Source organism: Pelodiscus sinensis, chromosome 16, assembly GCF_052426305.1.
Source record: "Pelodiscus sinensis isolate ZL-2025 chromosome 16, ASM5242630v1, whole genome shotgun sequence".
NCBI classification, from domain to species: Eukaryota; Metazoa; Chordata; order Testudines; family Trionychidae; genus Pelodiscus; species Pelodiscus sinensis.
Window position 1 is genome coordinate 16,654,765 of NC_143067.1, and position 26,691 is coordinate 16,681,455.

Below are 26,691 nucleotides of genomic sequence, written 5' to 3' on the forward strand. Positions count from 1 at the left end.
TTATTAGGTTGTCATTTAATCAGATTGCACACAGTTCTCTTACATGGTCACTCCAGAACTACTGTATCAGATGGGGGAAGCTGTCTTGAAGTGGAGCACACTTCAGAGATAGCTCTGTGTATGGCTGTGGGGTTACACTTATTCTGGCCAGGTGGAGGTGAAAGGCGCTGGTGAACAGCCTGTGATTTCATGTTCTGAGGGATACCATTTTCTTTAGTCTCACCTCTGATTCTGGGGGATAGGAAAACATTTAGTTATTTATGCATAATTCACCACGAAATCTCTATGCTAGTCCTTTTCTGGTTAACAGAGGGTTCTTCGTGTTTTTGTATGTCTTCTGAGACTACCATAGAATCATAGGGTTGGAAGAGATGTCAGGAGGCCATAGAGACCAACCCCTGCTAATCCATTCCAGTGCTTCACCACCTTCTAGTGAAATAATTTTTCCTAATGTTCAACCTAGATTTCCCCCATCTGCAACTTGAAACCTTTGCTCCTCGTTCTGTCATCTGTCACCACTGACAACAGCCTCTCTCCATCCTCTTTGGACCCTCCTCCCCTTTTCAGATAGTTGAAGGCTGCTGTCAAATCCCCCCTTACTTTTCTCTTCTGCTGAATAAATAAGCCCAGTTCCCTCAGTCTCTCCTCATAAGTCACGTGCTCCAGTCCTCTAATCATTTTTGTTGCCCTCCACTGGACTTTCTCCATGCAGCTGTTAGAATTTCCTATAACATTTCCTTCGAGGAGAGGAGAGGTTGAGACTATTGTTAACCGAATGACAAAACAGGAGATCCAGAAGGTGGAAGACCCAAGTGGGATTCCCTGCACAGGGCCATAAACTCCACTGCTGAGGCTGGGAGGACTATGAAGTATCTACTTAGCCCTAGGAAATAGCATTAAGCCAATTTTGAGGCTCCTGACCTACAACTGCCTGAACCCATGGTTCCTCTCATTCTGAGCAGGAATACTATTGCAACAACATATTAACAGTAAGGTAAAACTCCTTTGAAGTAGGAATAAGATCCTCCGGAAAAGGGCTTTTTTTCCGGAGGATCGGGGCCAGTGTAGACGCTCTTTTCCGGCTTTTCTAAAAGCCGGAAAAAAGCGGCGGACATTTTTATTTAAATGCCGCGGGGGATATTTAAATCCCCCGCGCATTTCCCTATTGCGATTTCAAAAATTACCATGCCCCTTCCGGAAAAGGGGCCAATGTAGACGTAGCCCAACAGTATCCTGTGAACTCAGTTGCTTTCAAGTGTTCCTAAAATTGATTAAGTAATTTCATCAACTGAGTCTGTATTAAGCTATGTTTAATAAGCAAGCTGCTTTGGTCGACAAAACCCTGTAGTCTAGACGCAACCCTACAGGCAATAACACCTTCTGTCGACAGAACTCTGTCGACAGAAGGTGTTATGCCTCGTAAAATGAGGTTTACCAGCGTCGACAAAACTGCTGAGTTCTGTCGACGTTATGTTGACAGAACTCAGCAGTACTGTAGACGCTGTGTAGTTTTGTCGACAAAAGTCCACTTTTGTCACCAAAACTCAGTAGTCTAAACACACCGTTAGAAAGAAAAAAAAAAAGACTATTGTAGAGTCACCAGGGTGAATATAAAAATGAGATTACATGTAGAAATATACTGAATCCTTCTCTCCGCATTCTCTATGAAGCACATATTTCCATGGTGCAGTTTTCTTCAGATAACAGAAAGTAATTTAAGTCTGGTATAGCTGTTATTAGAGTAAGGCCCAAAGCTGAACTACAAATGCAAAAATCCCACAAAAATAAAAACTTTGGGAAAGCTGGTGTTCAGATTTGGATAAAAAAAATTGGATTGTCTCAAATCTCACCACAGAACTGAATCCAGATCCAAACTTCACAGTTCTGGTCAATCACTAGTTCATAGATTTTTTTAGGCCAGCAAGGAATCACTATGATAATTTTATCTGACCTCCTGCACAAAATAGGAGTTATAACACAAGCTATCACCTCTCTTATTTGGAAAGAATGAGAAGTCACTTATATGAGTCAGTACTTCTAATTGTCATTATTTCCAAGACACAATGGTTTCTATAATTATTGCACCTAACGCCACCACCATAGATTTTTTTCCTGCTTTTCAGTTTCTGCATATCTGATTTATTTATACCATATAAAGAGTGAAGTTGATAAAGAATATGTACAATACTATTTTAACCACCATGATTGCTGGTTATCCTTTTTGGGAACAGCTTTTCAGAGAATAGATCTCTTTTGCTCCCAGACCATAATTATTTCTCTACATATGCCATTTTCTGATCTCAGTTATACTTCAGAGACTCCCCTGGAGCTGCCCCAGATTTACCTATTGAAATGAAATCAGAACCACACCCTGGAGCCACACCCACAACACTTTTGGAGTATGATCCATTTTAGCTCTATAGTATATTGTGGAGTATTTTGCTATGTTTATTATTTTATATCTTATTGTTTAGTGTGGAAACAGAGGACTTCCACTCACACTATGACCTTACCTGTACCATTCTCTCAAACATGTGTGCTAAAGGCAAATAGGAAATGTGTACATCCTCACAAGAAGGAGACCACTGACTCTGGAAGAAAAACACAAGGAGCCCCACAAGGCCTAGTCAGTTCAGGCAGGTTTCTTACCTGTATAACTCTTTCAAACATGTGAGCCAGAGGCAGGAAGGAGATGAGCACATCGTCCTGTCTCGGAAAGATCACTTTCTGCAGGTGAAGGGCATGGGAGACAGAAAGGAAAGAAACACTGACAGGAAGACAACAAAAGAGTCATAAAACAATAAAAAGAAAAATGGCACCAGAGGAACATAAGGGTGAAGATTGTCAAGAAAGAGAGAGCAGCATACGAAGTGAAGTGTTAGGCCACAACATCAATGAAGCTAAGTTAGCGGGAGTAGAAAAGCGCTTAAGGATGTACATAGAGAGCAAAGGAGAACTCTCCCCTCTGCAAGATTGTATTTATCAAGAATATTCTGCAGCTCATACTGCAAACAAGTCCTGACACAAAGGAATACAATTTCCCACCATGGGCTTTTAAAGTGAGGGGACCAAAAAGAGTTGCACACTCAGGGTTGACATCTGCCTCAAAACGGGTGTCTGGGCATTTGAAATGTCCAGATTCAGGATAGTGATAGAAATGTAGCCGTGTTAGCCTGGTGTAGCTGAAACAAAAGACAGGACTGTGTAGCACTTTAAAGACTAACAAGATGGTTTATTAGGTGATGAGCTTTCGTGGGCCAGACCCACTTCCTTAGATGAAATAGCGGAAGAAAATTGTCACAACCATATATACCAAAGGATAAAATTAAAAAAAAATCCTTTTCGTATGTGTTTTTTTTTTAATTGTATCCTTTGGTATATATGGTTGTGACAATTTTCTTCCACTATTTGATCTGAGGAAGTGGGTCTGGCCCACGAAAGCTCATCATCTAATAAACCATCTTGTTAATCTTTAAAGTGCTACATTGAAACAAAAAACAGGACTGATTCAGGATGTGACTATTACAGGCACAGTGCTCAGCTGCATTGAGTACCCACTCACACTTCCACTCAGCCTCAGTGCAGCTGAGACAGGAGGAACTCTGTCAATAATGGGAATGGCCAGAGCCAAAATAGTCCCCAGCATAAGTTCAAATGGTGTCCCAGGGCTGCTTTGCTGGCTGGAGATAGAACCGAATGTATTCCACCAATCTTCAACTTTCTTTTGTTCCTGGAATACATCCTTTATTTGGTCGACCCTGACAGGAGCCAGAGGTTAGCTATTCCAGCTTTACGTTAGCTCCCTTTGGTTGTGGATTGCCATTCCCAGCCAATGGGAGCTGCGGGAAGCAGTGTTTCAGTCTGCACAACTTCCTGAAGCTCCCATTGGCCAGGAACAGTGATCCATGGCCAATGTGAGCTGCGAGCTGCCATACCTGCAGAGGCGCAGGTAAATAAAGCGTCTGGTGACCCACCATGGACTAACCATGGTGAACCACATCCAGCCCAGGAGCCTCTTATTGCCCACCACTGCCATGGTGTTTAGGCTTTATGACCCCTTTTGTCCATGTGCATCCTCACTGAAGTTAGTGGAGCTCTGCAGAGCCACAAGGGCCACCTGTGCACATCCAATTTCAGATTCATATTCCATATATCAGAAAGGAAACAAAAAAAACCGCTCTCTACATAGAACAGTTCAAAGTTGTAGGGATAGCCATATTACAGCTATTGCAGAAACTGAGGGCTGGATTGTCCGTTATGTTATGCCTTGTAAGCCAGTGCAAAGAGGATGTAAAACCCTGCTTAATCAGAATGGTATCATTCCACATCTGCTTTGTATTTCCAATGCTCTGCTGTAACTGTCAATAGAAGCCCCTGAGTTTCTTTCCCATGGAAAGGAATACTGAAGCGGCCTCTCATTGGGACACTCTTTCCTGCAATCTCCTGAGATCAGATGTAGTAAAAATTTAGTATTTTCAGTGTCCTGTTTCACTTGTGCCTTTATATGGCAGTCTTTTTTACAGGCGAGTAAGATACTGAGAGCCGCTAGTCTACCTGCAAGTGTCTCTTCAAAATCTGTGAGAACAGTTGTGAAAAACCAGTCTCACCACGGGAGAGGTTGTATTTTCTGTTTTGCTAAAAAAAGAGAAATATTTTGTGCCTTTGATGCGATTTTTTTCTGTTTTTCCCCAAAAATTAAAATCTTTTCTCCCTTCTCCAAACCAGTGGTGGTTTTTTATTTTGTATTTGGCAAATATGGTCAGATTTGTTCCAGGGTAAACGCTTGGCCTTTGTGAAATTTCTTTTCCTTGGTATTTGACAAATACTTTCTAGAAACAAATTCAGTTTTCAAAAATAATGTTCCATTAAAAAGTCCGTGGCCAAAGCAACCATGGCACAGAACTTCCTATGTGCATGCATTTCTCACAGAAAATTCATGGGATTTTACTCCCTTGTTTCACTTTGAATGTTTCATGCTTTGGTTAAATTTCCTTAATGCGGCAAGTTATTGGATCATCATATATTAAAGGTGGATAATAAATATACTCGTTTCCAGTAATGTTCAAATAGCTAAGTGCTTTAGCCTTCAACTACATAATGACAGTGTTAGGTCTTGATCCAATCCCATTAAAAATGAATGAAAATAATCCTATTTCCTGCAATGAACATTCAGTCGGGCTTTGGGGCTTGATTCTGCAAAAATACTAAGTAGTTTCAATTTCTGTTGAACTTGAGGATGTTCAGCATCTTGCAGGGTCAAGTTCTTAGTGCTTACTAATGTGAACACTTCCACTGACATTTTATTGTGATAATTAAGCCCCAATCTTACAGGCACTGAAAAGAATTCAATGGATTACTCTCATCACATTCATGAGTATTTGCAGTATTGGGAACTAATTGTGGGGACCTCTGCATATTCAAGCCTGAAAAATAAAAGTACTTACCTTCTTTGAGATGTGTTGCTCATATCTATTCCAATTAGGTGTGCATGCGCCACGTGCATAGCTGCCGGAAAGTTTTACCCTACCTGCTACCCTTTGGGTTGGGTGTAGAGCTTTCTCCCCACCCCCGGAGTGGCACCAGGGTGATGCCCTATGTATGATCCTGCCAACACAACCACTCCTCAGTTCCTTCTTGCCATCTACTCCATCAGTGGGGAAATAGGGTGGGAATTGAATAGATATGAGCAACACATCTTGAACAACAGTTACAAATGTTGAGTAACCATTTTTTCTTCAAGTGCTTGCTCATATCTATTCCAATTAAATTCACAAGCCTTACCCAGGAGGAGTATCTGGAGTCAGAGGGTGACAGTCTAGAACTGTGGCACCAAAAAGCCTCATCCTGTCTTGATTGTTTCATGATGGCATAGTGCAATGTGAAGGTATGTACCAAAGACCGAGTTGCAGCTCTACAGATTTCCTGGACTGGTACATGAGCCAGGCAAACTGCCAAAGATGCCTGTGCTCATGTAGAGTGTGCCAGAAGAAGCAGTGGGGGAACCTTGTCCAGATCATAACACGCATGGATACACGCCATGATCCAGGAAGACATGTGCAGCAATGAGACTGGTAGCCCCTTTAAGTGATCTGCCACCACCATGAACAGCTGTGAGGATTTCCGAAAGGGCTTGGTCTGGTCAATGTAGAAGGCAAGCATGTGCTTCACATCAAGACAGTGCAGTCTTTTCCCCCTGTAACTTCTGGCAGGGCTTAGTATAGAACACAAGGAGAAAAATGTTCTGTCCATTATGGAAGCTGGAGACCACTTTGAGAAGAAAAGCTGGGTGAAGGCAAAGCTAAACCTAGTCCTTGTCAATGACAGTGTATAGGGGTTCCGACATCAGGGCATGAAGCTCCAGCAGAGGTGATCTCAACCAGAAAGGTCTCTTTCCAGGAGCATTAATGCAGAGAGCATGAGGCCAGGACCTTAAAGGGGTGTGAATACTTAGCGGACCAGGTTGAGGTCCCACTCAGGGACAGAGTGCTGAGCTGGAGGGTGAAGTCTGTCTATATACTTGAGAAAATTCCCTACTAGGGGAAGAGAACAGCTAGCTTCTCCCTGATGGAAAGCCAAAATATCCACCAGGTGGACCATAAGTGATGAATTCACTAAACCGTGCTGCTACAGGGACACAAGGTACTCCAGCACCTGAGGAATGGAGGTAGATAAAGGGTCCCGATTACAGTGCAGGCACCAACATGAAAAGTGCCTCAATTTAGCAGAGTAAGTGAGCCTGGTAGAAGGTTTCCTGCTACTAAAGGAGACTTATTAGACCTGTTCTGAGCAGGCCAGCTTATCCAAGTTTAGCAACAAAGATGCCGTGCTGTGTGAGATGAAGTGAGTAGAGGTAGGTGGCAAAGATGCCTGTGGTCCTGCGTGATGAGGTCTGGGGTCAGAGGAAGCTGGATGGGTGTTTGCGCCGACAGCTCCTAGACAATGGAGTTCCTATGCTAACGGGCCCAAGTCTGGGCTATCAGGATAACATTTGCCCTGTCTCTGCAAAGCTTGAGGAGTACCTTGTGAACCAATGGGAATGGGGGAAAGGCATACAGGAGCCCAGAGAATGCATCTACAATGGACCACAGTCTGAGATTCCAAAATGAGCAGAAGCATTGGAACTTCTGGTTGGCCTAAGTGGCGATGGGATCAAGCTGGAGAAACTCCCACTTCTGGAAAATGGAGGTCATCTGGTTAGATCAACCACTCATGAGCAAAGAAGTGGCAGCAAAGAGAGGAATGAGGGGGAATCTGAGCAAGAAGGCCACTAATAGGGTGGTTAATGCTGGGCGATGATGCATAGACTGTTCGTGTATTGTGTGCAGAACAAAAGCTATCAAACAAATAATGAATAAGTAGGAAATTGATTTTCTCTGTGGATTGGTTTATGCAATGGGCAGCCTAGGGAAGATTGTAGTAATTGAGAGTGATGCTTAGAACTGAAACAATTTTACTGGGGTTCTTTGCCCATCATCAGGGGCCCAATACTGGAAAAATCAGCTCATTGACTTATCAGACTTAATTAAGCTCTCAGCATCTTGCAGGAGCAAGACCCAAATGCATGTACCTGTAACTGAGGAGGAATCAACTGTCATTCACTGCTAACGGCTTAGTGTTGTTCATATTTCAATGGCTTGGGCCCCAGGAGAGTGAGATTTCACTTTGTTATCTTCTCCAGGATATTTCCACATCTTGGATAGATTCAAAATAACCCGAAAATTCAAAATGAAAAATTCATAGTATGCGTGAATAGATCAGGGTATTCACCTCTGTCACTTTCAGAAAGCCGGAAAAATCAGCAACCACATTCCTGTGAGTCAACATAGCACCTTTGGGGTTCCCTGAAAAGAAAAAAAAAATAGAGCAGAGTTTTAATAAAAGACCTGTAATAAATTTTCAAAAGCTTCTAAGACCCAGAGGTGTTAAACCAACTTCCCTTCCTGAAATCTAAAATGACATTTTTCACAAATGAGCTATTTCTATGTGGAAAAATATAGAAAGACGTTTGAACAGTTTCAGTATGAAATGCACAGATGACCAACGGCAGGAGTTTATTGCATGCTCTAGGTCAGGTGCTAAGAATAAGCCAGTGAATGAAAGGATTTAAGAACAAATGTGCAACTTTTTAGAAAAATATTACTGCAAAATGATCGTAGCATGTTTTAATTGAAGGGTTTCTTCTATAGGCCAGTTTGTGAGCCCCATATGTTGAATAATAGCTTCCATTGCAAGTAGTTTGATTGAAATCAGTGAGACTCCTTGGAGAACAGTGCTATTGACAACTCACAGGGTCATGGCCAAACAGGATTATGGATTCACTTTACACTGAGTTGATTAGGGATAGTTGCTTTTATTAATCTAACTACATCACTACTGTTACATTGTTAATGCTGCCCTATGGTTCACAGCTACTACAAAGTGACACATCAATAAACACAGGCAGAGCAATGCATAAGAGAGCAACAGGCACTTAGAAATGCTTACGTCCCTTCGGTCTGTGGGGAGTCCCATTCCTGTCACCTTGCATCAGGCTGCAGTGGATGTGGCTCCAGCTAAGGGAATCCAGGGCATCCTCCAAGGTCTAGGTCCCTGGTGAGTCTCAACGGGCACAGGGCTCCCTATACTAGTTACAGATGTTTACCGGGTGTGCGCATACTGGCTCAACGCCATTCTTATCACTTATGATCTGTGACCAAGGTCAAACCTGTTTAACGCTTAGTAGTTTCCCAGCTCAAATACATATGTTAAAGCTAATAACAGACAGCTGTTTGTACTTGCAGGGTTCCAGGCTATGTACAGTTAGGATGGAAACTTCCATCCCGGGCCTGCTAAGCTGCAGGACCCACATATGACTTATGTGACAGCTGTGTGAGTAAGAATTTCAAGATCTAGTCTTACTTTTGCAGCTACTCAAGACACCATTTGACACAGAAGAGTCACCTTGATTTTGGTTAAGAATGATCTCTAGAACTAACATTTAACTTGAAGGTTTCTTTGGCAGATTACCATCTTACTATCACTGTCTTTTCTATTCTGAGTTATGGCTACGCCATGACCATATGAATAATGTTTTTGGGTGTTCACAGTCCTCAATACCCCCACATGTGGAGATTACTGGGTGACTCATATAGCCACAGAGCCATTGACAAAATCTGTAGCACTCTCATCCCTGGGCAAATAGAACACAGTCACCACAGCACATTAAATACTTCTGAGCAAGTAAATAATAGAGAACACCTAGCGGGTGTTCAGGACCAGTCAGGAGCAGGAGATGGATTTCTGACCTCTTGCAATTTGTCTCCTGCCATCCTTCTCCAGCCTCTGACAAACAGAGGCCAGGGACACCATTTCTATCCCTTGGCTAATACCCATTTATGGACCTAACCTCCATGAAATTATCTAGCTTCTCTTTAAACTCTGTTATAGTCCTAGCCTTCACAGCCTCCTCTGGCAAGGAGTTCCACAGGTTGACTACTCGCTGTGTGAAGAAGAACTTTCTTTTATTAGTTTTAAACCTGCTGCCCATTAACTTCATTTGGTGTCCTCCAGTTCTTCTATTATGGGAACTAATAAATAACTTTTGTTTATTCGCCCTCTCTACACCACTCATGCTTTTATATACCTCTATCATATCCCCCCTCAGTCTCCTCTTTTCTAAACTGAAAATGCCCAGTCGTTTTAACCTCTCTTCATATGGGACCCGTTCCAAACCCCTAATCATTTTAGTTGCCCCTTTTCTGAACCCTTTCCAAGGCCAAAATATCTTTTTTGAGGTGAGACCACATTTGTACACAGTATTCAAGATGTGGGCGTACCATAGTTTTATACAGGGTCAGGAAGATATTCTGTGTCTTATTTTCTATCCCTTTCTTAATTCCTAGCATCCTATTTGCCTTTTTGACTGCCGCTGCACACTGTGTGGAAATTTTCAGAGAACTATCCATGACAACTCCAAGATCTCTTTCCTGATTTATCGTAGCCAAATTAGCCCCATCATATTGTACGTATAGTTGGGGTTATTTTCCCCAATGTGCATGACTTTACACTTATCCACATTACATTTCAGTTGCCATTTTGTTGCCCAATCAGTCAGTTTGGTGAGATCTTTTTGGAGTCCCTCACAGTCTGCTTCTGTCTTGACTATCCTAAACAGTTTGGTATCATCCGCAAACTTTACCACCTCACTGCTTACCCCTTTCTCCAGATCATTTATGAATAAAGTTGAACAGGATTGGTCCCAGGACTGACCCTTGGGGGACACCATTAGTTACCCCTCTCCATTCTGAAAATTTACCATTTATTCCTACCCTTTGTTTCCTGTCTTTTAACCTATTCTCAATCCAAGAAAGGACCTTCCCTCTTATCCCATGGCAATGTAATTTACACAAGAGCCTTTGGTGAGGGACCTTGTCAACGGCTTTCTGAAAATCTAAGTATACTATATCTACTGGATCCCCCTTGTCCGCATGTTTGTTAACCCCTTCAAAGAACTCTAATAGATTAGTAAGACATGATTTCCCTTTACAGAAACCATGTTGACTTTCGTCTAACAAATTATGTTCTTCTACATGCTTCACAATTTTATTCTTTACTATTGTTTTGACTAATTTGCCCGGTACTGAAGTTAGACTTACCAGTCTGTAATTGCCAGGATCACCTCTAGAGCCCTTTTTAAATATTGGTGTCACGTTGGCTACCTTCCAGTCATTAGGTACGGAAGCCGATTTAAAGGATAGGTTACAAACCACAGATAATAGTTCAGCAATTTCCCATTTGAGTTTTTAGAACCCTTGGATAAATGCCATCTGGTCCTGGAGATTTGTTAACATTAAGTTTTTCTATTTGTTCCAAAACCTCCTCTAATGACACTTCAATCCAGGACAGTTCCTCAGATTCATCACCCACAAAGGACGGTGCAGAAGCAAATAAATCACTTAGTTTGTCCACAATGGCTTTATCATCCTTGATTGCTCCTTTTATATCTCGATCGTCTAGGGGACCCATCGGTTTTTCAGCAGGTTTCCTGCTTCTAATGTATTTAATAAACATTTTGTTATTTCTTTTTGAGTTTTTGGCTAGCTGTTCCTCAAAATCTTTTTGCTTTTCTTATTACATTTTTACACGTGATTTGACAGTGTTTATGTTCCTTTCTATTTAACTCACTAGGATTGGACTTCCACTTCTTAAAAGATGCCTTTTTGTCCCTCACTGCTTCTTTTACATGGTGTTTAAGTCAAGGTGATTCTTTTTTAGGTCTCTTGCTATGTTTTTTAATTTGGGGTATACATTTATTTTGGGCCTCTATTATGGTATCTTTAAAAAGTTTCCATGTAGCTTGCAGGGATTTGGCTCTAGTCATTGTGCCTTTTAATTTCTGTTTAACTAACCTCATTTTTGTATAATTCCCCTTTTTGAAATTAAATGCCAGAGTGCTGGACTGCTGAGGTGTTCTTCCCACCACAGGAATGTTAAATGTTATTATATTATGGTCACTATTCCCAAGCGGTCCTGTAACGGTTCTCTCCTGGACCTGATCCTGCGCTCTACTCAGGACTAAATCGAGAATTGCCTCTTCCCCTTGTGGGTTCCTGTACTAGCTACTCCAAGAAGCAGTTATTTAAGCCATTGAGAAATTTTATCTCTGCTTCTCTTCCTGAGGTGACATGTACCCAGTCAATATGGGGATAATTGAAATCCCCCATTATTATAGAGTTCTTTATTTTGGTAGCCTCTCTAATCTCCCTCAGCATTTCAAATGTCAGTATCGCTGTCCTGGTCAGGTGGTCGGTAATATATCCCTACTGCTAATTTCTTATTATTGGAGCATGGAATTACTATCCATAGTGATTCTATTGAACATGTTGATTCATTTAATATTTTTATTTCATTTGATTCTACATTATCTTTCACATACAGTGCCACTCCGCCACCCAGTTTCACTGCTACGTCATACAGGCAGGCCCACAACATTTTGGTACCTGAGGTGGGGAGCTCAAATGACACCCCCATGCCACCTTTTCTCCTGCCTGCCTGTTATGTCTCTTGTGCCTTCCTTCCTCGAGCACAGCACTCCACCAACTCTGTACATCTAGAGCAGAGAGAATATATATGCACCAGCAGCAGACACAATTTTCTACACTCTGGGTCCTACTGGCACCACCCCACTGTCTGGCACCTGAGGCGTCCGCCTCATGGCAAGGCCAGCCCTGAGGCAGACGCTTGACTGAGAAGACAGGTTCTCTTACAAAGCACTAATATAGTGATAACTGAAAAAACAACAACCTCAGAGGCATGGGAATCCAGAGAGAATACTGTGAGCCAAGCTAAGTAGTATGTGTGCAGAGGAGACAAAGTAATTGCTTATCTTATATTCTGTTTCTTGCAAAAAAAGAACAAAAAAAACAAAAAACAAAACAAAAACAAAACCCAACACCTCTCAAAAATCAGCTTGTGGATGCACCAGTCCACTCATCCATTTCTCATTCAAGCCATCAAGAGGAACCTGTCCCTGTGATTATTTTTCAAAAACAGCGATTGATTGCCTTAGTTTGATTACCTCATTGAAACATGTCTAGATTATATATCCCAGCCTTTCAGGACTCAGTGTTTTTCTTTCAGGACTCAGGCAGAAATCTTCAGTCATCCTGGGAAATTAGATGGTTTCTTCATTTCTTTCAAAACTTGAATTTGTTTATTGCGCCTCTGAAGATTTTTACTGCATGTTCAGATGATCCAAGAACATCTGCCAAGGTTGCTCCAAAACCATCATTATCATCACCATTTGATTGCAAGAAGGAAATTTTGGATATCCTTTCCTCCTTCTTCTATATGAGTAACAGCTGAAATCAGCATCCCTGTTTTCATAACCTTCATCACCAGAAGTTTCATCAATAAATAATTCCAGAACGAAACAGTGCTGCAGGGATTATGTTGATCTAGCTAGATGTGCCATGCGTGTTTTACCCTTTTTTTTTTAGTAAATTGGACTATTTATCAGAAAGTCTAGCAGAACAGAGTTTATTTTGCTACAAATCGTTTCCCACGGCCCATCCTGGATGGAACAGCAGCCTATTAGTGATACAGCTTTTTGAATAATTAAAGTATCCCCTACTTGAATTTGCCTCACAGATATAACAGCACAAAATATCCTGGAGATTGTACTACATGTTGACTCAGATGTACAACAGAGGCGTGTAAACAATGCTAAGTCATTCAAGTCAGTTAATCAATAATCAAAACATTACAGTCTTCATGTGTCATGTCAGCCAGGAGCTTGTCTGACTCTTTGCATATGTAAGAAAGGAATCTTTTCAATGTAACTGAACACTCCTGTTTAAATGTTCCTTCCAGCACTGAATGAATGTCATCTGGTGTCATTTCTGAGCCTGTAAAGGATTGCTTACTCCAAAGTTAGCATCTTGGAGTTACTGGCACATTGAAAAGCCACGGGAAAAAAAAGTTTTCATTAACAGCTAATGGGCTCTGCTGGAGATAGGGTTTCTAGGAAGATAAGTCGCTGGTTTGTACTTGAAAAACTGATGGTGGTTTTTCAGAGCAGTCACTACACACGGTTGCAGGCCAATGTTTTGTGTATATTTTCACTCTTTGGGTATGTCTAGACTACAGGGTTTTGTCGACAAAGCTTCTGTCGACAAAGAGCGTCTAGACTACATTCAGTTCTGTTGACAAGGCAAGCTGCTTTGTCAACAAAACCCTGTAGTCTAGACACAACCCTACATGCAATAACACCTTCTGTTGACAGAACTCTGTCGACAGAAGGTGTTATGCCTCGTAAAATGAGGTTTACCAGCCTCGACAAAACTGCTGAGTTCTGTCGATGTTATGTCAACAGAACTCAGCGGTAGTGTAGACGCAGGTATAGTTTTGTCGACAAAAGTCCACTTTTGTCGACAAAACTCTGTAGTCTAGACACACCCTTAGCAACAACCATTGCCTCGTGCTCATGTAGGAGTTCTGATGACACTTAGTTTAAAAAAAAAGTGTAGGTGAATCCCTCTGACTGGATTCCACATTTCTCAGGGTCAGCCTCTCTATTCCCTCTGTGAAGGCATTTTGTATGTCTGATCCCAAGAATCAGATGCACACTTTATGCTTGGTTGTTTATTAGTAAACTTCGGAGTGGATTTTAAATTTTTGTAAGTTATTAACTCAAATGTTCACTGTAGAATTCAAGTCAGAATAGATACATCCCAAGTTTTAAGCTACAGACATTGGCTCTATTTCACAATCATTCTAAATCGGAAGAGTAGATATAAATGAATATGGGACCCAATCCAGGTCAGGCACTTTCCCACCCCATAGACTGAAGCACCTTAAAGCTGCAAAAGTCTACGAGGGCCACTACAACCTTCACAATAGCCCTGGCGTAGATCAATCAGGCAAAGAAATCAAACTTATTCCAGTAGGGGAGGACATCTAGATGATGAGATGATAGATACTAAAACACAAGGGCCATGCCCCTGGAAGATCTCAGATTACTGATGACCTGTAGACTTTGAAGTCTTGGGTTTAGGGGGAGCTAGAAGATGGGCTGTGCACATCATCCCCTCCTTTGCAGGTATGCCCTGACACATAGCCCAAGCCCTAAGTTTGGCAGAACCCAAGAGCTATATGAATTTTCCACAAGTTTTCTGTTCCTTCCCTGTCCAGAATAAAGGGCTATGCCTATATAGAAAAATAGACCACACAAAGAAAGAAACTTGACTTTAAAGAAAACACTGATCCTAGGTTTTCTATACATTCTAAGATCCCAAACAACCCAAAAGTTCAGCTAACTTGTGGGCTAATTCTTCCCCTAAAGGAGTCTTTTGAGAGCCTCTCTGAGCTAGAAAGACCTTATCTTCAGTGGCTGTCCCAACTCCTGGAGGATGTAGTTAATGTCTCTGCACAACTTTGCACACAGAATGCCAGTGCAGAATAGGGATGTTAGCAAGTAGTCAATTGGAGTATCAATTACTTGCTCCCCCCCATTGCTATCTCAGAGGTAGCAAGGGGAGGACAGGAGCTGGTTTCCCCCCCCCCCCCAATCACCAGCTCCATGGTTCAGCCTGTCTTCCCGTCCCCACCCCGCCACTCGCTGCCTCTATTAGAGACAGTGGGGGGGAGGGAGGGGCAGACAGGGCTGGCTGCCATGAACAGAGGCTGCTGGACTCAGTGTGAGCCGAGCGGTTCTTACTACATTTAAAATGCAGAGCTGAAGTGCAGGTGGCTCCCGGAGCCAGCACAAACCAGCTCCTAGAGCTACCCCTGCTGTGGCTCTGCAGAGTGGGTGTCCGTATCGACTAATTGTATCCAGGGCCGTCCTTAGGATTTATGGTGCCCTACGCAAGATTATTAAACTGGTGCCCTTATGTCTGACTTGCTCTTCCATCCCATGCCCTCCCCTTCCCAGAAACCCCAGCAGCCAATCCCTTCCCTCAGACTGTGCTGCAGGCAGTGCATTCAGCTCCCTAGGACCCAGCCCTACTGTTACATGCTGTACTGCTTCCTGTCATAGGCATGCGCAGCATATTTCATTAGGGTGTGCACCCAAAGAATTTTTTTAGAATGTACTCTTTGACCCCCTCATCCCCCATTAGCCACACTCCTGACCCCCATTAGCCACGCCCCTGGAGGCCACACTCGAGGCAAGATGGACACATGACCAAAAGTAAAAGGTGTCATGTGACACTCCCCCCAAGGACTTTTCCCACCATCCTCCTACCAATAGGGATTAGTATGGCCCCCACTAACCCCCCCCATGCAACTATCCTGCAATTGCATTGACCCAATGTGTGTGACATTAACTCAGGGGGCGGAGAGGCTGGGGGAAGTGTTCCATCTCAGGCTGTGTCTACATTGGTGCGATCTTGCACAAAAGCGGCTGCTTTTGCGCCAAAACTTGCTGCATGTCTACACTGGCCACGAGTTCCTGCGCAAGCACACTGATGTTCTAATGTATGAAATCAGTGCTTCTTGCGCAAGAACTCTGATGCTCCCACTCAGGAATAAGCCCTCTTGCGCAACAGTTCTTGCACAAGAGGCCAGTGTAGACAGGCAACATCAATTTCTTGCGCAAGAAAGCCCTATAGTTAAAATGGCCATCAGAGCTTTCTTGCCAAAAGAGCATCTACGCTGGCATGGATGCTCTTGCGCAAAAGCACATCTCTTGCACAAAGGCACATGCCAGTGTAGATGCTCTCTTCTGGAAGAGTTTTTGCACAAGAATTCTTCTGCAAAAGAGTTCTTGCGCAAAATCATGCCAGTGTAGACGTAGCCTAAGAGTTTTCCTCCCATGAGCAAAATGAATTGTGTATTGTGCACCAGTACTGAGTTCATGTGGCTTGTTTGGATGTGCCACTGTGGCACTCATGTTATTAATAAATATCTTATAAACCTCTACCTTTCCCCTCTGCTGCCATGTCTCCTCCCCTTGCTCCATCAGCTCCCCTTGTGCCTGCTGCCCCCAACCCCCCGCCCTCCTCTGCTGTCCTGACCCCTGCCCTTCTTACTGCCCTCAGCCTGAGACCTGCCCCCCTCCACCAGCCCTTCTCTCCCCCCCGTGCCCACTCCTCCAGTAGCCCCACTCTGAACATGTGAGCTACTCCTCCTCATCCCCTCTTCTAACACCTCCCTATACACACACCTGCCCTGACTCTCTCCTCTGGTGCTGGTCTCTCCTCTGCAGGTGTCTGCCCTTCTGCTTCATCTCCAGAATCCCCTGGCACCTGCACCTTCCCTTACCCCTGGACCTTCCTGGTGCCTCCTCCTTCCCTTGCTGCTCCTTCCCCCTTTGCCTTCTTTTTCCCCCGATGCCCACCCCCTCACCACTCTCTGACCCATTCCCCTCCTGCTCATCTGTGCCCTCACACATGCCTTGATCATAAGAACATAAGAACGGCCGTACTGGGTCAGACCAAAGGTCCATCTAGCCCAGTATCCTGTCTGCCGACAGTGGCCAGCACCAGGTGCCCCAGAGAGAATGGACCGAAGACAATGATCAAGCAATTTGTCTCCTGCCATCCCTCTCCAGCCTCTGACAAACAGAGGCCAAGGACACCATTTTATCCCCTGGCTAATAGCCTTTTATGGACCTAACCTCCATGAATTTATCCAGCTTCTCTTTAAACTCTATTATAGTCCTAGCCTTCACAGCCTCCTCTGGCAAGGAGTTCCACAGGTTGACAACACGCTGTGTGAAGAAGAACTTTCTTTTATTAGTTTTAAGCCTGCTACCCATCAATTTCACCTTTCTCATGCCCACCCCTTCTTTTAAGTCTCCTCCCCCAGCACCTCCCCCTCCAGCTCTCAATGCCCTCTCCTCTCCCAGCATCACCCTGTCCCCCCTCCCACTGACACCTCCCCTCCTGCCCTTCTCCTCATTGTCTGCACTTGACCCCTCGCCGCATTAGTCTCTCCTACCCTCCTGCCCCTTGGTGCCTTCACCTTTCTTCTCCTCCTGACTTGCCCCCCTCCCATCAGCACAAGCCCCTTCCTCTCCCACCCCTTCCTCCTATTTTCACCCTTGCCCTCGCCCACCTTCTGCCTTCCCGTTTGCAAGGCTGGAGTCTGCTGCAATCAGGCCCCAGAAGTCCCTGCAGCCTAGGGACTGGAGCCGGAGCCAGGCCACTAAGTGCTCGCAGCCCTGGCCCACCACAACACAGCTGGTTCCGCCCTAGCAAGGTTCTGCTCCCCCACGCCCCGCTCAGTGCGTCTTCTGCTGAGGTGCGGCTTGGCCATTTTTAAAATGGCGCCACAATGCCAAGCCACACATGACCCTGCCCCCTCCGGCTCGCTGTGCATGACCCCGCCCCCGGTGCAGTCCCAGCTCCTCCCGACGCTGCCGCCCGCGCTGACAGCTTCCCTTCTCCAGCCAGGGTCAGCTTGCTGGCCTCCTCGCCGGAGTCCCTCGGCCCGGTGGGGCCGTCAGTGCCGGCAGCATCCCTACTGGCTCCGGTGCAGAGCGTACGCCTATGCTTCCCCTCCGTCCCAGGCTGGCAGAGTGGTGCCCCAGAAAGTGTGATGCCCTACGCGACTGCATACTCCGCGTATGCCTAAGGATGGCCCTGATTGCATCCACTATGTGATTAGTCAGATAACTGCAATTTAACATCCCTAGTGCAGAACCCGAGTTGCCCAGGGACTGCTTGTCGAGAGTGAAGTGACTTCCTCCCCCATGCACTGGCTTAGCATACTGGATCCACAATATTCTCAGCCTAAAACACAGCAAATCTGTGTTCACAATCTGAACTGCCTACCACTGTAATGTGTGGTCTTACCACTACCCCGGGGGACACATGTACAATGGATGCTGTTAAACTAAAAATAAGTGCCTGCATTTGCACTGACTTTGTCGTGGTTTGTCCAATAGTTAGAATGTATTTCACCATGAGGCATTTATTCTGTACCATGACTTCTCTTTACTTTACCAAGAACCATTCAGAACTATACAGTGGCGAACAACTAAAACTCCTCTTATACATTGGTTTGCGTTCTCTGCAATGGCAAACACTTTAGGCAGGATTTCCCACAGTAAAACGCATATGATGGCATGGAAAAAAGTATTTCCTTGAAGCATTAAATATTGTACATGGACCAGAGGAACAAGAACTTTCCTATTCTGCAATACAAGTCCTCCCCAGTAGATGGCAGGTAATAACCTAGACCAAGGCTACTCAAATTTGGAAGCCCTGGGAGGGGGCATGTGGGCACAATAATACTCACAACACGTGCTGAGGGTTGCAAATAGCTTTGCTCACACACATGGGCACGAATACAAAGATTAAGCCTTAAGCCACGGCACTGGACCCAAATGTGGCCAGTGCAAGCCAGTCAGCACCTCTCAGGCTCTGCCCACAAGGCTAAGCAGACAGCATCTCCCACAATGTCCCAGCACTCCCAGTACCTCCTTCCTTAGGGGCTAGAAATGCCAACACCCTGTTCCTGTCTGTTCTAGCCAGCCCATCTGCTTGCATCTTTCCATGCTCACCCCGCTTGCCGTTGTGGAGCATGTTCCCAGTGGAGGCCATGTTCAAAGGATCCCACCCGCAGGCCACATGTTGAGCCCCACATAAACCCAAACTGCACCATGGGCCGCAAACAAATGCACCCGCATGTTGAGTATCCCTGACCTAGCCTCTTGTTCAGCCTACATTCTGTTTTTCAAGGAGCAAGCCATTCAGTTCTTGAGAGGTAACTTAGCACAAGGCTGTTCAGTTTCAATTGATGATTCTTGCATGGCTACCAGAAAAGAAACCATTTTGAGGACACTAGTGGGCAGTACAAAGTGACAGACAACCCCAAGAGCATACAGATGTGGACAAAAGACAGATATTTCAAACAGTATTTCAGGACTAAGGTGCATTTCCGGATTGTGTTCCAGATCCCCAGATAACTGTTGCATGATGTGATATGAATTCACACCAATGCTTGAAGAACTCTTGCAAGAAGACTGGCTCTAGGTTTCTATTTTTGCCTTTCTATCATAAAGTGTTATGCTTTTCTGGTGCTACTGGAAATAAATATCAGATATGCTCTTTTCCCTCCCAATCTGCAGATTTTTTTAAAACAAAAGATCCAACAGACAGACTATTTTCATATTCTTGCAAAATCATTCTGCCAAAATAGATTTAAGAATCTGCAAAAAAAATTGTTTTTATGTCAGTGTATTTGGTTTTTAATTATAACTTTATATACATTTGTATGTTTCACACACATTTATTAGGCATAAAACAAAGATTGTTTTATACATGACAGTGCTAGATTGTGTTTATAGATGGTGAACTGTTATTCAGAGAGATTTTGTAGTCCAATGTAATGTATTAAGATTAAAGTGCCTGTTCTGTTACCTGTAGTGCCGCTAGTAAAACAGACAATCGACAGATCTTCTGGGTGAGGAGGCTAGAAATGCACAAAGAAAACAGGAAAATTATAGGCACAGCTTTGTATCATTAGCCTTTGTGCTCAGTTCATTATTAAATAGATCATATCGCAACCCCGTCATTTAGATTTCTTTCCTTGAAGCTTGCAAAAAGCATAACATGTAATTTTCCTTTGGTACATTTGTCCATTTGGACTACTTTCTTTCTTTTCCCCCCAAGGTTTAGGTGTGTTAAGGGAATGTGCTTTAGTGTGACTAATTCATCATGCAAGATCCTTGATTCCTTATAATATGCTTTACTCCAGCCTAATGAACCCTCTCCCCCCCCCACACACACACAGTTCTTAAGCTTCTGTATAACAGCTATTTGAACTACTGGTTTAAAATAATATGTAAGCATTTGGCCTCTTGGGGGGTTTAGGAAATCATTTGCTAACAGATCCTGATTGTCTTCATCTATATTTGTTATTCATGAGTGTCTAACATTGGGGACGAATACTATATACACGAGTTGTTTGAAAACAATAATTTCTATTTTTTATTTGTGTCATGCGTTGGGTCTCCTAAGTCACATGGCATTTTTTTCTGGGTTCCTAACTGGATGATAAACTTTTTTATTAACAACAGCAACAAATACTGTTTTAATTTCTGGCTGAATGCTCATTCATTCTAAAAATGTACAGGCATTTTTATGAATGCCCACAAGGACCAAATGCATGCAGACAACATGATTGTAGAAAAAAAACCAAAACCTCAGCATGTTTACCTGTAAAATATTTCTTTTGGGTTTCTTTCTACTATGCCTCCAGCCTTGCTCTGACAATGCAGCTAATATGTTAAAATATCTAGGTGCCTTAGTTTTTGGAAGCCCAGTTTGAGACACCTGAGTCCTAGTTTTCACTGTTGACTGATGCTATCTGTAATTGAAGTCATTAGGATCAGTGAGTGCTATATATAGAGCCTTGCATGGATACAAAATTCAAACCTCATCTGTATCTGCAGATATTTGCGGTTCATTTTGCAGATGTGGATACCTATGGATATAAAGCAGATATCCACAAATTTGCAGAGTCCTAGATACCAAATTTGTATCTACATCTGTATCTGTAAAAATACGCCGTGGATATCCACAAAGGATGTTAGCATATAGTCGTTTAAACAACTAACAAATAATTATCAGGAGCTTCAAGGGATAGCCGAGTTAGTCTGTTACAGAAAAAAAACAAATGGTCTGGTAGCACCTTATAGACTAACAAAACATGTAGATGGTATCATGAGCTTTCATGGGCACAGCCCAGTTCTTCAGATGACTGGAGTTATGCGTTTGGGATGTGAACGCTCGAAATAAATAGGAAAGGGAAAGAATAAGGGGGTAAGTGGGATACCGGAGCAGCCTCTGTCCTCCGGGCAGCAACATAGGGTAGTGGGGGGGGCTCCCCAGGAATGGGACTGGGATCCAGGAGCACACTGACTGTTGGCCCCACCCCCAGGGGGCAACAATTTAATATAAATTGTTTTGGATACATGATTACAATAGCTAACATCCCTAATATCCACATATCTGGATACCTGCAAGGCTGTTGCAATATAAGCTATCAAGCCCTATGTGGTTCAGCTTGGGCCACCAAAAAATAAACACACCCAGAAGATTACTTTTGAATATTTAGCACTGAGTGTACCCAGCAGTAGCATGGTCATTCTTAGTGCTAATATCTAATTCAACAGCTTTCAAGATGCTCCAGACTGGTGCTGCTGAAACCACAACAAGTCTCCAAAGGTAGCAGTAGTGGAGGAAAGCACTCATACATATTGGGTGCATTTAGACTGGAAAGATTTTGCGCAAAAGCAGTTGCTTTTGTGCAAAAACTTGCCAGCTGTCTACACTGGCTGCTTGAATTTGCACAAGAGCGCTGACGTTCTAATGTAAGAATTCAGGGCTTCTTGCGCAAACACTTTGACGCTCCTGCTCAGGGATAAGCCCTCTTGCGCAAGAATAGATAGGCACCTTAAGATTTTGCGCAAGAAAGCCCGATGGCTAAAATGGCCATCGGAGCTTTCTTGCGCGTCTATACTGGGCACGGATGCTTTAGCGCAAAAGCACATCTTTTGCACAAAAGGCACTTGCCAATCTAGACGCTCTTTTGCAGAAATACTTTTAACGGAAAAACTTTTCTGTTAAAAGTATTTCTGCAAAATCATGCCAGTCTAGACGCAGCCATTGGGTAAACTTCGCTAATCATCATTTAAATCAGTAGTACTTATTAGAATTAAATCATGCTATGCACAGCTGGCTCTGCAGGGATGACACACATCCTCTTCCACTAGATCAGAAGATAATGGGTGACAGTCACCCATTGTGATTGGCCTTTCTGGTTACGGTTTTGTTTCCTAAGGAACATTTACTCTGAGTTGACATACTATGGAGTATAAAATTAGACAGTGTCACCAACACCATGAAGATGGCTTCTGTCAGTACATGAATCCTGTTCTGCAATAGCTATTTTAGGGTCAAGTCCTACAGCATATCAAGAAGACCTCTAAAAAAAACCCCATACATGTGTAAGTGTTTGTAGGATCTGTCCCTTTTTTACTCTATGAGAACCCTCCCCCTAACGTGAAAGAAAGAGCTGTAGTCCAAACAATGCCTTTTGATTCCCAGCATGGTTAGTGACAATATGCTGAGCATTTTAAATGGAAGTGTCAAGGAAATAGGGGGTATCAGTGAACTCAGGACAGATTTTCCTTGTTGGGAGGTTGTCCTGGAAACAAGGACAGGAGCTGAATAAAAGGCAGTTCTGCTCTTAGGTATTACATCAGAATAATAGCACGTAGTCTGATTTGCAGGACTAAGTATTCAGGAATCATACAAGAGAAAAAGGAAGATAAAAAGATTATGGGAAACTAATAAAGGACTGGGGTTTTTACCACTAGGCTCTATTGTAAAGGGCCACTTATAAAAGAATGAAAGTTGTTCCATATCCTCAAATACATCACAAGTCTCTTCCTTTTAAATAGAGAAGGCAATTCACAGAGATCGGTTATCTGTCTTTTATAAGAAAAAGATTTAGAAATATCCATATTGAAATCACAAAGGCTGAGTTAATGATTTAGGGTACAGTCCTGTTGCATGCACAGGTAAAACTCCTGATTTTTCCTGAGAAGAAATGAAGGTATAAGGGCATGTCTAGACTACATCTCTCTTTTGAATGAGGGATGTAAATTAGACAGATCGAAATTGCAAATTAAGCTGGGATTTGAATTTTCCCATGCTTCATTTGAACAACAGCAGCTGCATGTTCTTTCAAAAGGGCTTTTTAAAAGTGAAACCGCCATCTAGACGTGGTTCTTTAAAAACAAAAACTTTTTGAAAGATCCTGTACTCTTCAGATAGCTGTAAGGTTGGGGCTATCTGATGGGCACCAGTTAGCCAGAAGATTGAGGTGGATTGATGAATGGTGTAGAATCACACTGCAGGTGAAAGTTAAGAATTAAGGGTTACAATAGAGGGCATGCTGGAGAGCCTTGTCTATTTTTAGGATAATAGATGCAGCATCTTAACTAGCTAAAATGGCACCCGAGGCAAGACCATCCTCAGCGCAGGTGGGGATACTGACATGGCACGAAGCATGAGCGAAGACAGCATAGTAGCAGTCTTTTCTGCACTCCCTCAGCTATGCGCCCTTGTTACGACCCTGAGTAGGTGGGCCAATATTATTAAGGTTTGAGTTAGGAATCAGGCTGGGGCAAGAGTTAAGGATGAGACCAGTTAGCAGACATGAACAAGGATTAGGGTTGGGGCTGGATGGAGTTCTCAAATGAGGGTTAGAGATTGGGTTTGTAAGTGGACCCAAATGAACCTACAGGAATCTAATCTGAGAGGTTTCTTTTTTTTCTGATTAGCAATAGAGATGTCTTAACTAGAGCCATTAATAATTATTACTGTGTTTTTATGTGGCCTGTTTATTGAATTGTAGCTGAACTGCCTTTTATAAAAGACATTACTAAATTGATATAGTCTGAAATCTATTCTAAAGTCAGTTTTTGAAGATGGCTCATTTAATCTTCTCTACTTATTCTCACACTTTAAAGTCACAAAACACTCTTTAAAGAACACCTCGTTCATCTCATCCTCTGTCGTTCCTTCCTGGGGTTTATGTCTTGAAGTTATATTTAAGCATTCAGGGGATATCATTATGAAGACAATAACATGCATCTTAGGCTGAGTAGTGAATCTCATTTGCTATTAGCGGAAGATAGGGGAGAATCTTTAGGATCCTTCATTGTCAGTCACCTCCTACTGAGGACTATTCCACTATATTTAATGAACGTATACACAGAGTGGAGATGTTCTCCACACTCTGGCAAATTATTTTGTTTCAAGTAACTGCACGGTTAAAGTTTGGAGAAAATGACTGGACTCACCACTGGGGCATGTGGATTCTCACGGCCACAATTCTGAAAGAATATTAACAAAATTATGTTAATTCTAACCTATGCAGATTAATGTGCCTGTTAAAAACTGTAAGTGACCAAGGAAACAGGAGACAGAAAGGAAGAAAAAGAAGAGCAGGGAAATCCTGCCTTGACATCTCTACAGGATCTGGTTTGGAACAAGCTTTAGTTGCAGCAAAACCTTTGGAAAAGATACCTAAAACATATATACAATCCAATGTAAAAGTGAAAAGAAGCTGATCAACATGCCTACTAGTAACAAACTATCAATGAAAAGCAACTTCTTGTTTTATCTGAACAGCCATCTCCTGGATTGCCATCAAATAATATCGGAGCTGATCATTTCTGGGTCTAACATTAAACAAGAGGGATAGGAACTTCACCTCTACTTCCTGCATGGATTGGACGTGAACACCACATCTTTTCCCTCTTTCCATTAGGTCGTTCTCAAAAGGATCCATCAGAATAATAGACTTTAAGCCTGGTGTCTCCCTTTTCTCCACATGATCCAAGAGGACTCTGGCTTTTTCTGTTTTGTCACAAATTACTATGGAAATATCAGCTAAAAAACAAAAACATTTTTTTTTTTACTTATATGTAACACTAGCTACAGCTTCACAGTTATTGCGCATCAGTCTTTGACAGTCGTATATTTATGCCATGAGATCTTGGAATAGAATATATATTTTTCACTTAGGAAACAAGTGCATTTTAGTGTTTAACCTTAGTAACTTGTAAATCAACACTGAACACGGTACAGATGCAAACTGTCATTTAAAAAATTAAACAGGTTAAACACTATGTGTTTAATCTTACCAGGTGATGTTTACTGGTTAACCAGTGGCCCAGCCTGGCTGAAGCAGCCCATGGCGTGACAGGCCTGGCCTGGCCAGAGCAGCCTCCCAGCCCATGGCATAGCAAGCCCAGAGCTTAAGGGTGATGCTTTCTGGGTAACCGGTTATGCCTTTACATCCCTAAAACAGAGTATACTACTGTTTCTGAAACTGAAAGAGCGATGAGGCAGATATTGATTTGCAGCAAAAGAGGGGCAGACTGGCAGCTACAATTATTTTAAGATTCAATTAAAAAAATATTAAAAACTGCAGGAAATAATAAACCTGAATGGTATGAAAAGCTTGTTAGACACTCAAATCCAGAATGATAAAACACACTTTTAGAAGCACTGAGATATCATCCCAGCAGGAAGAATTGTCAGTGGTTGGCTGCTGTTATGATCTGAGCTATCTTACAGCCACAGAAATCACAGCAAAGCTCTCTTCAAGTTGAAATGCATCCTGGGCCAAACCCCTGGTCCCAGTGAAGTCCATAAAAAAGAAGTTCTTGCTGACCTCCGTAGGAATCAGCCATCTGTGCAACATATATGACTCAGTGGAAAGAAAGGCCATAAAAAGAGAAAGGACTTTTTTTTTTTTAAAAAGTAATAAATACATCCTCAACTTGGAAACACAAATAATCTTTCAGCATCTTAGAGACTAACAAAAAATGTAGATAGTATCATGAGCTTTCGTGTGCACAACCCACTTCTTCAGATGGAAACTCATGATACCATCTATATTTTTTGTTCGTCTTTAAGATGCTGCAAGACTATGTTTTTCCGGTAACAGTTACAGACTAAAACTTTTAATCCTCAATTTGTATCAGCCATTAATTGTAAATTGACAGTTTGCACCAGCTGGCTCATTCTTTAAAAATATAAATCAAACAAGTCTCCAGAAGTCTTAAAGAAAATGATTTTTATACAAACTCCCTTATGAGAAAGCAATGTGTCCATAATTCTCTTTCAGATAGGAAATAAAGTTAGATACAACTAAAAATCTGTTCTGCTTTTGATTTAGTACAGCTCTGACAAGTCCTGCAAAACAATTGTACAACTTGTGTTCAGCTTTTGGTCACAAGATAAAATCTTAATATTTTGCTCATAAACTCCTAAGCCCTGATCTTGCAAATTTTGAAGAAAGGGCTTAACTTTACACTTGTGAGTTGTCCCCATTGGCTCAAATGCTCAAAGTTAAGCATGTGCTTTTAAGTGCTTTGCAGGAATGGGACTCTAAAACCTTAAAATTCTATTTGTAAGGAGAGACTAATTTTTATGGGAAGTTTATTACAGAATAGACTTTACCCTGCCAGCCAGGAAATCAGTAAGACGGGTGCAATGTTAAGTTTCAAATAATGTTCAAAGTAAAATACATGCATAAAGTAAGGTTAGCATATGATAGATCACTGTTAGCATTTGTCATTAAAACAAAATATGCAGAAATGGGCTAATGTTGTTGCAGGGGAAAATGTATCACAGATTCAGGACACTTAAACACTACACTCAGTTCAGCAATAGAACAAGT

At 42.7% G+C, this 26,691-nt stretch overlaps 1 protein-coding gene across 2 annotated transcripts in view; it reads right to left on the reverse strand.

Annotated features, from left to right (window-relative positions):
• ACSL6 (acyl-CoA synthetase long chain family member 6) overlaps nucleotides 1–26,691 on the reverse strand; it is a 115,668-nt gene that overhangs the window by 21,873 nt on the left and 67,104 nt on the right. The window contains exons 7-11 of one of the 2 annotated variants that reach the window (XM_006116076.5): nucleotides 24,715–24,893; nucleotides 24,302–24,334; nucleotides 19,848–19,899; nucleotides 7,768–7,841; nucleotides 2,514–2,591 (exon numbers count right to left, since the gene is read on the reverse strand). In XM_006116076.5, coding sequence (XP_006116138.4) covers nucleotides 2,514–2,591; nucleotides 7,768–7,841; nucleotides 19,848–19,899; nucleotides 24,302–24,334; nucleotides 24,715–24,893 — 416 coding nt within the window. Of the gene's footprint in view, nucleotides 1–2,513; nucleotides 2,592–2,649; nucleotides 2,728–7,767; nucleotides 7,842–19,847; nucleotides 19,900–24,301; nucleotides 24,335–24,714; nucleotides 24,894–26,691 lie in introns of both variants that reach the window. The other variant, XM_006116077.5, reaches the window with a different exon arrangement.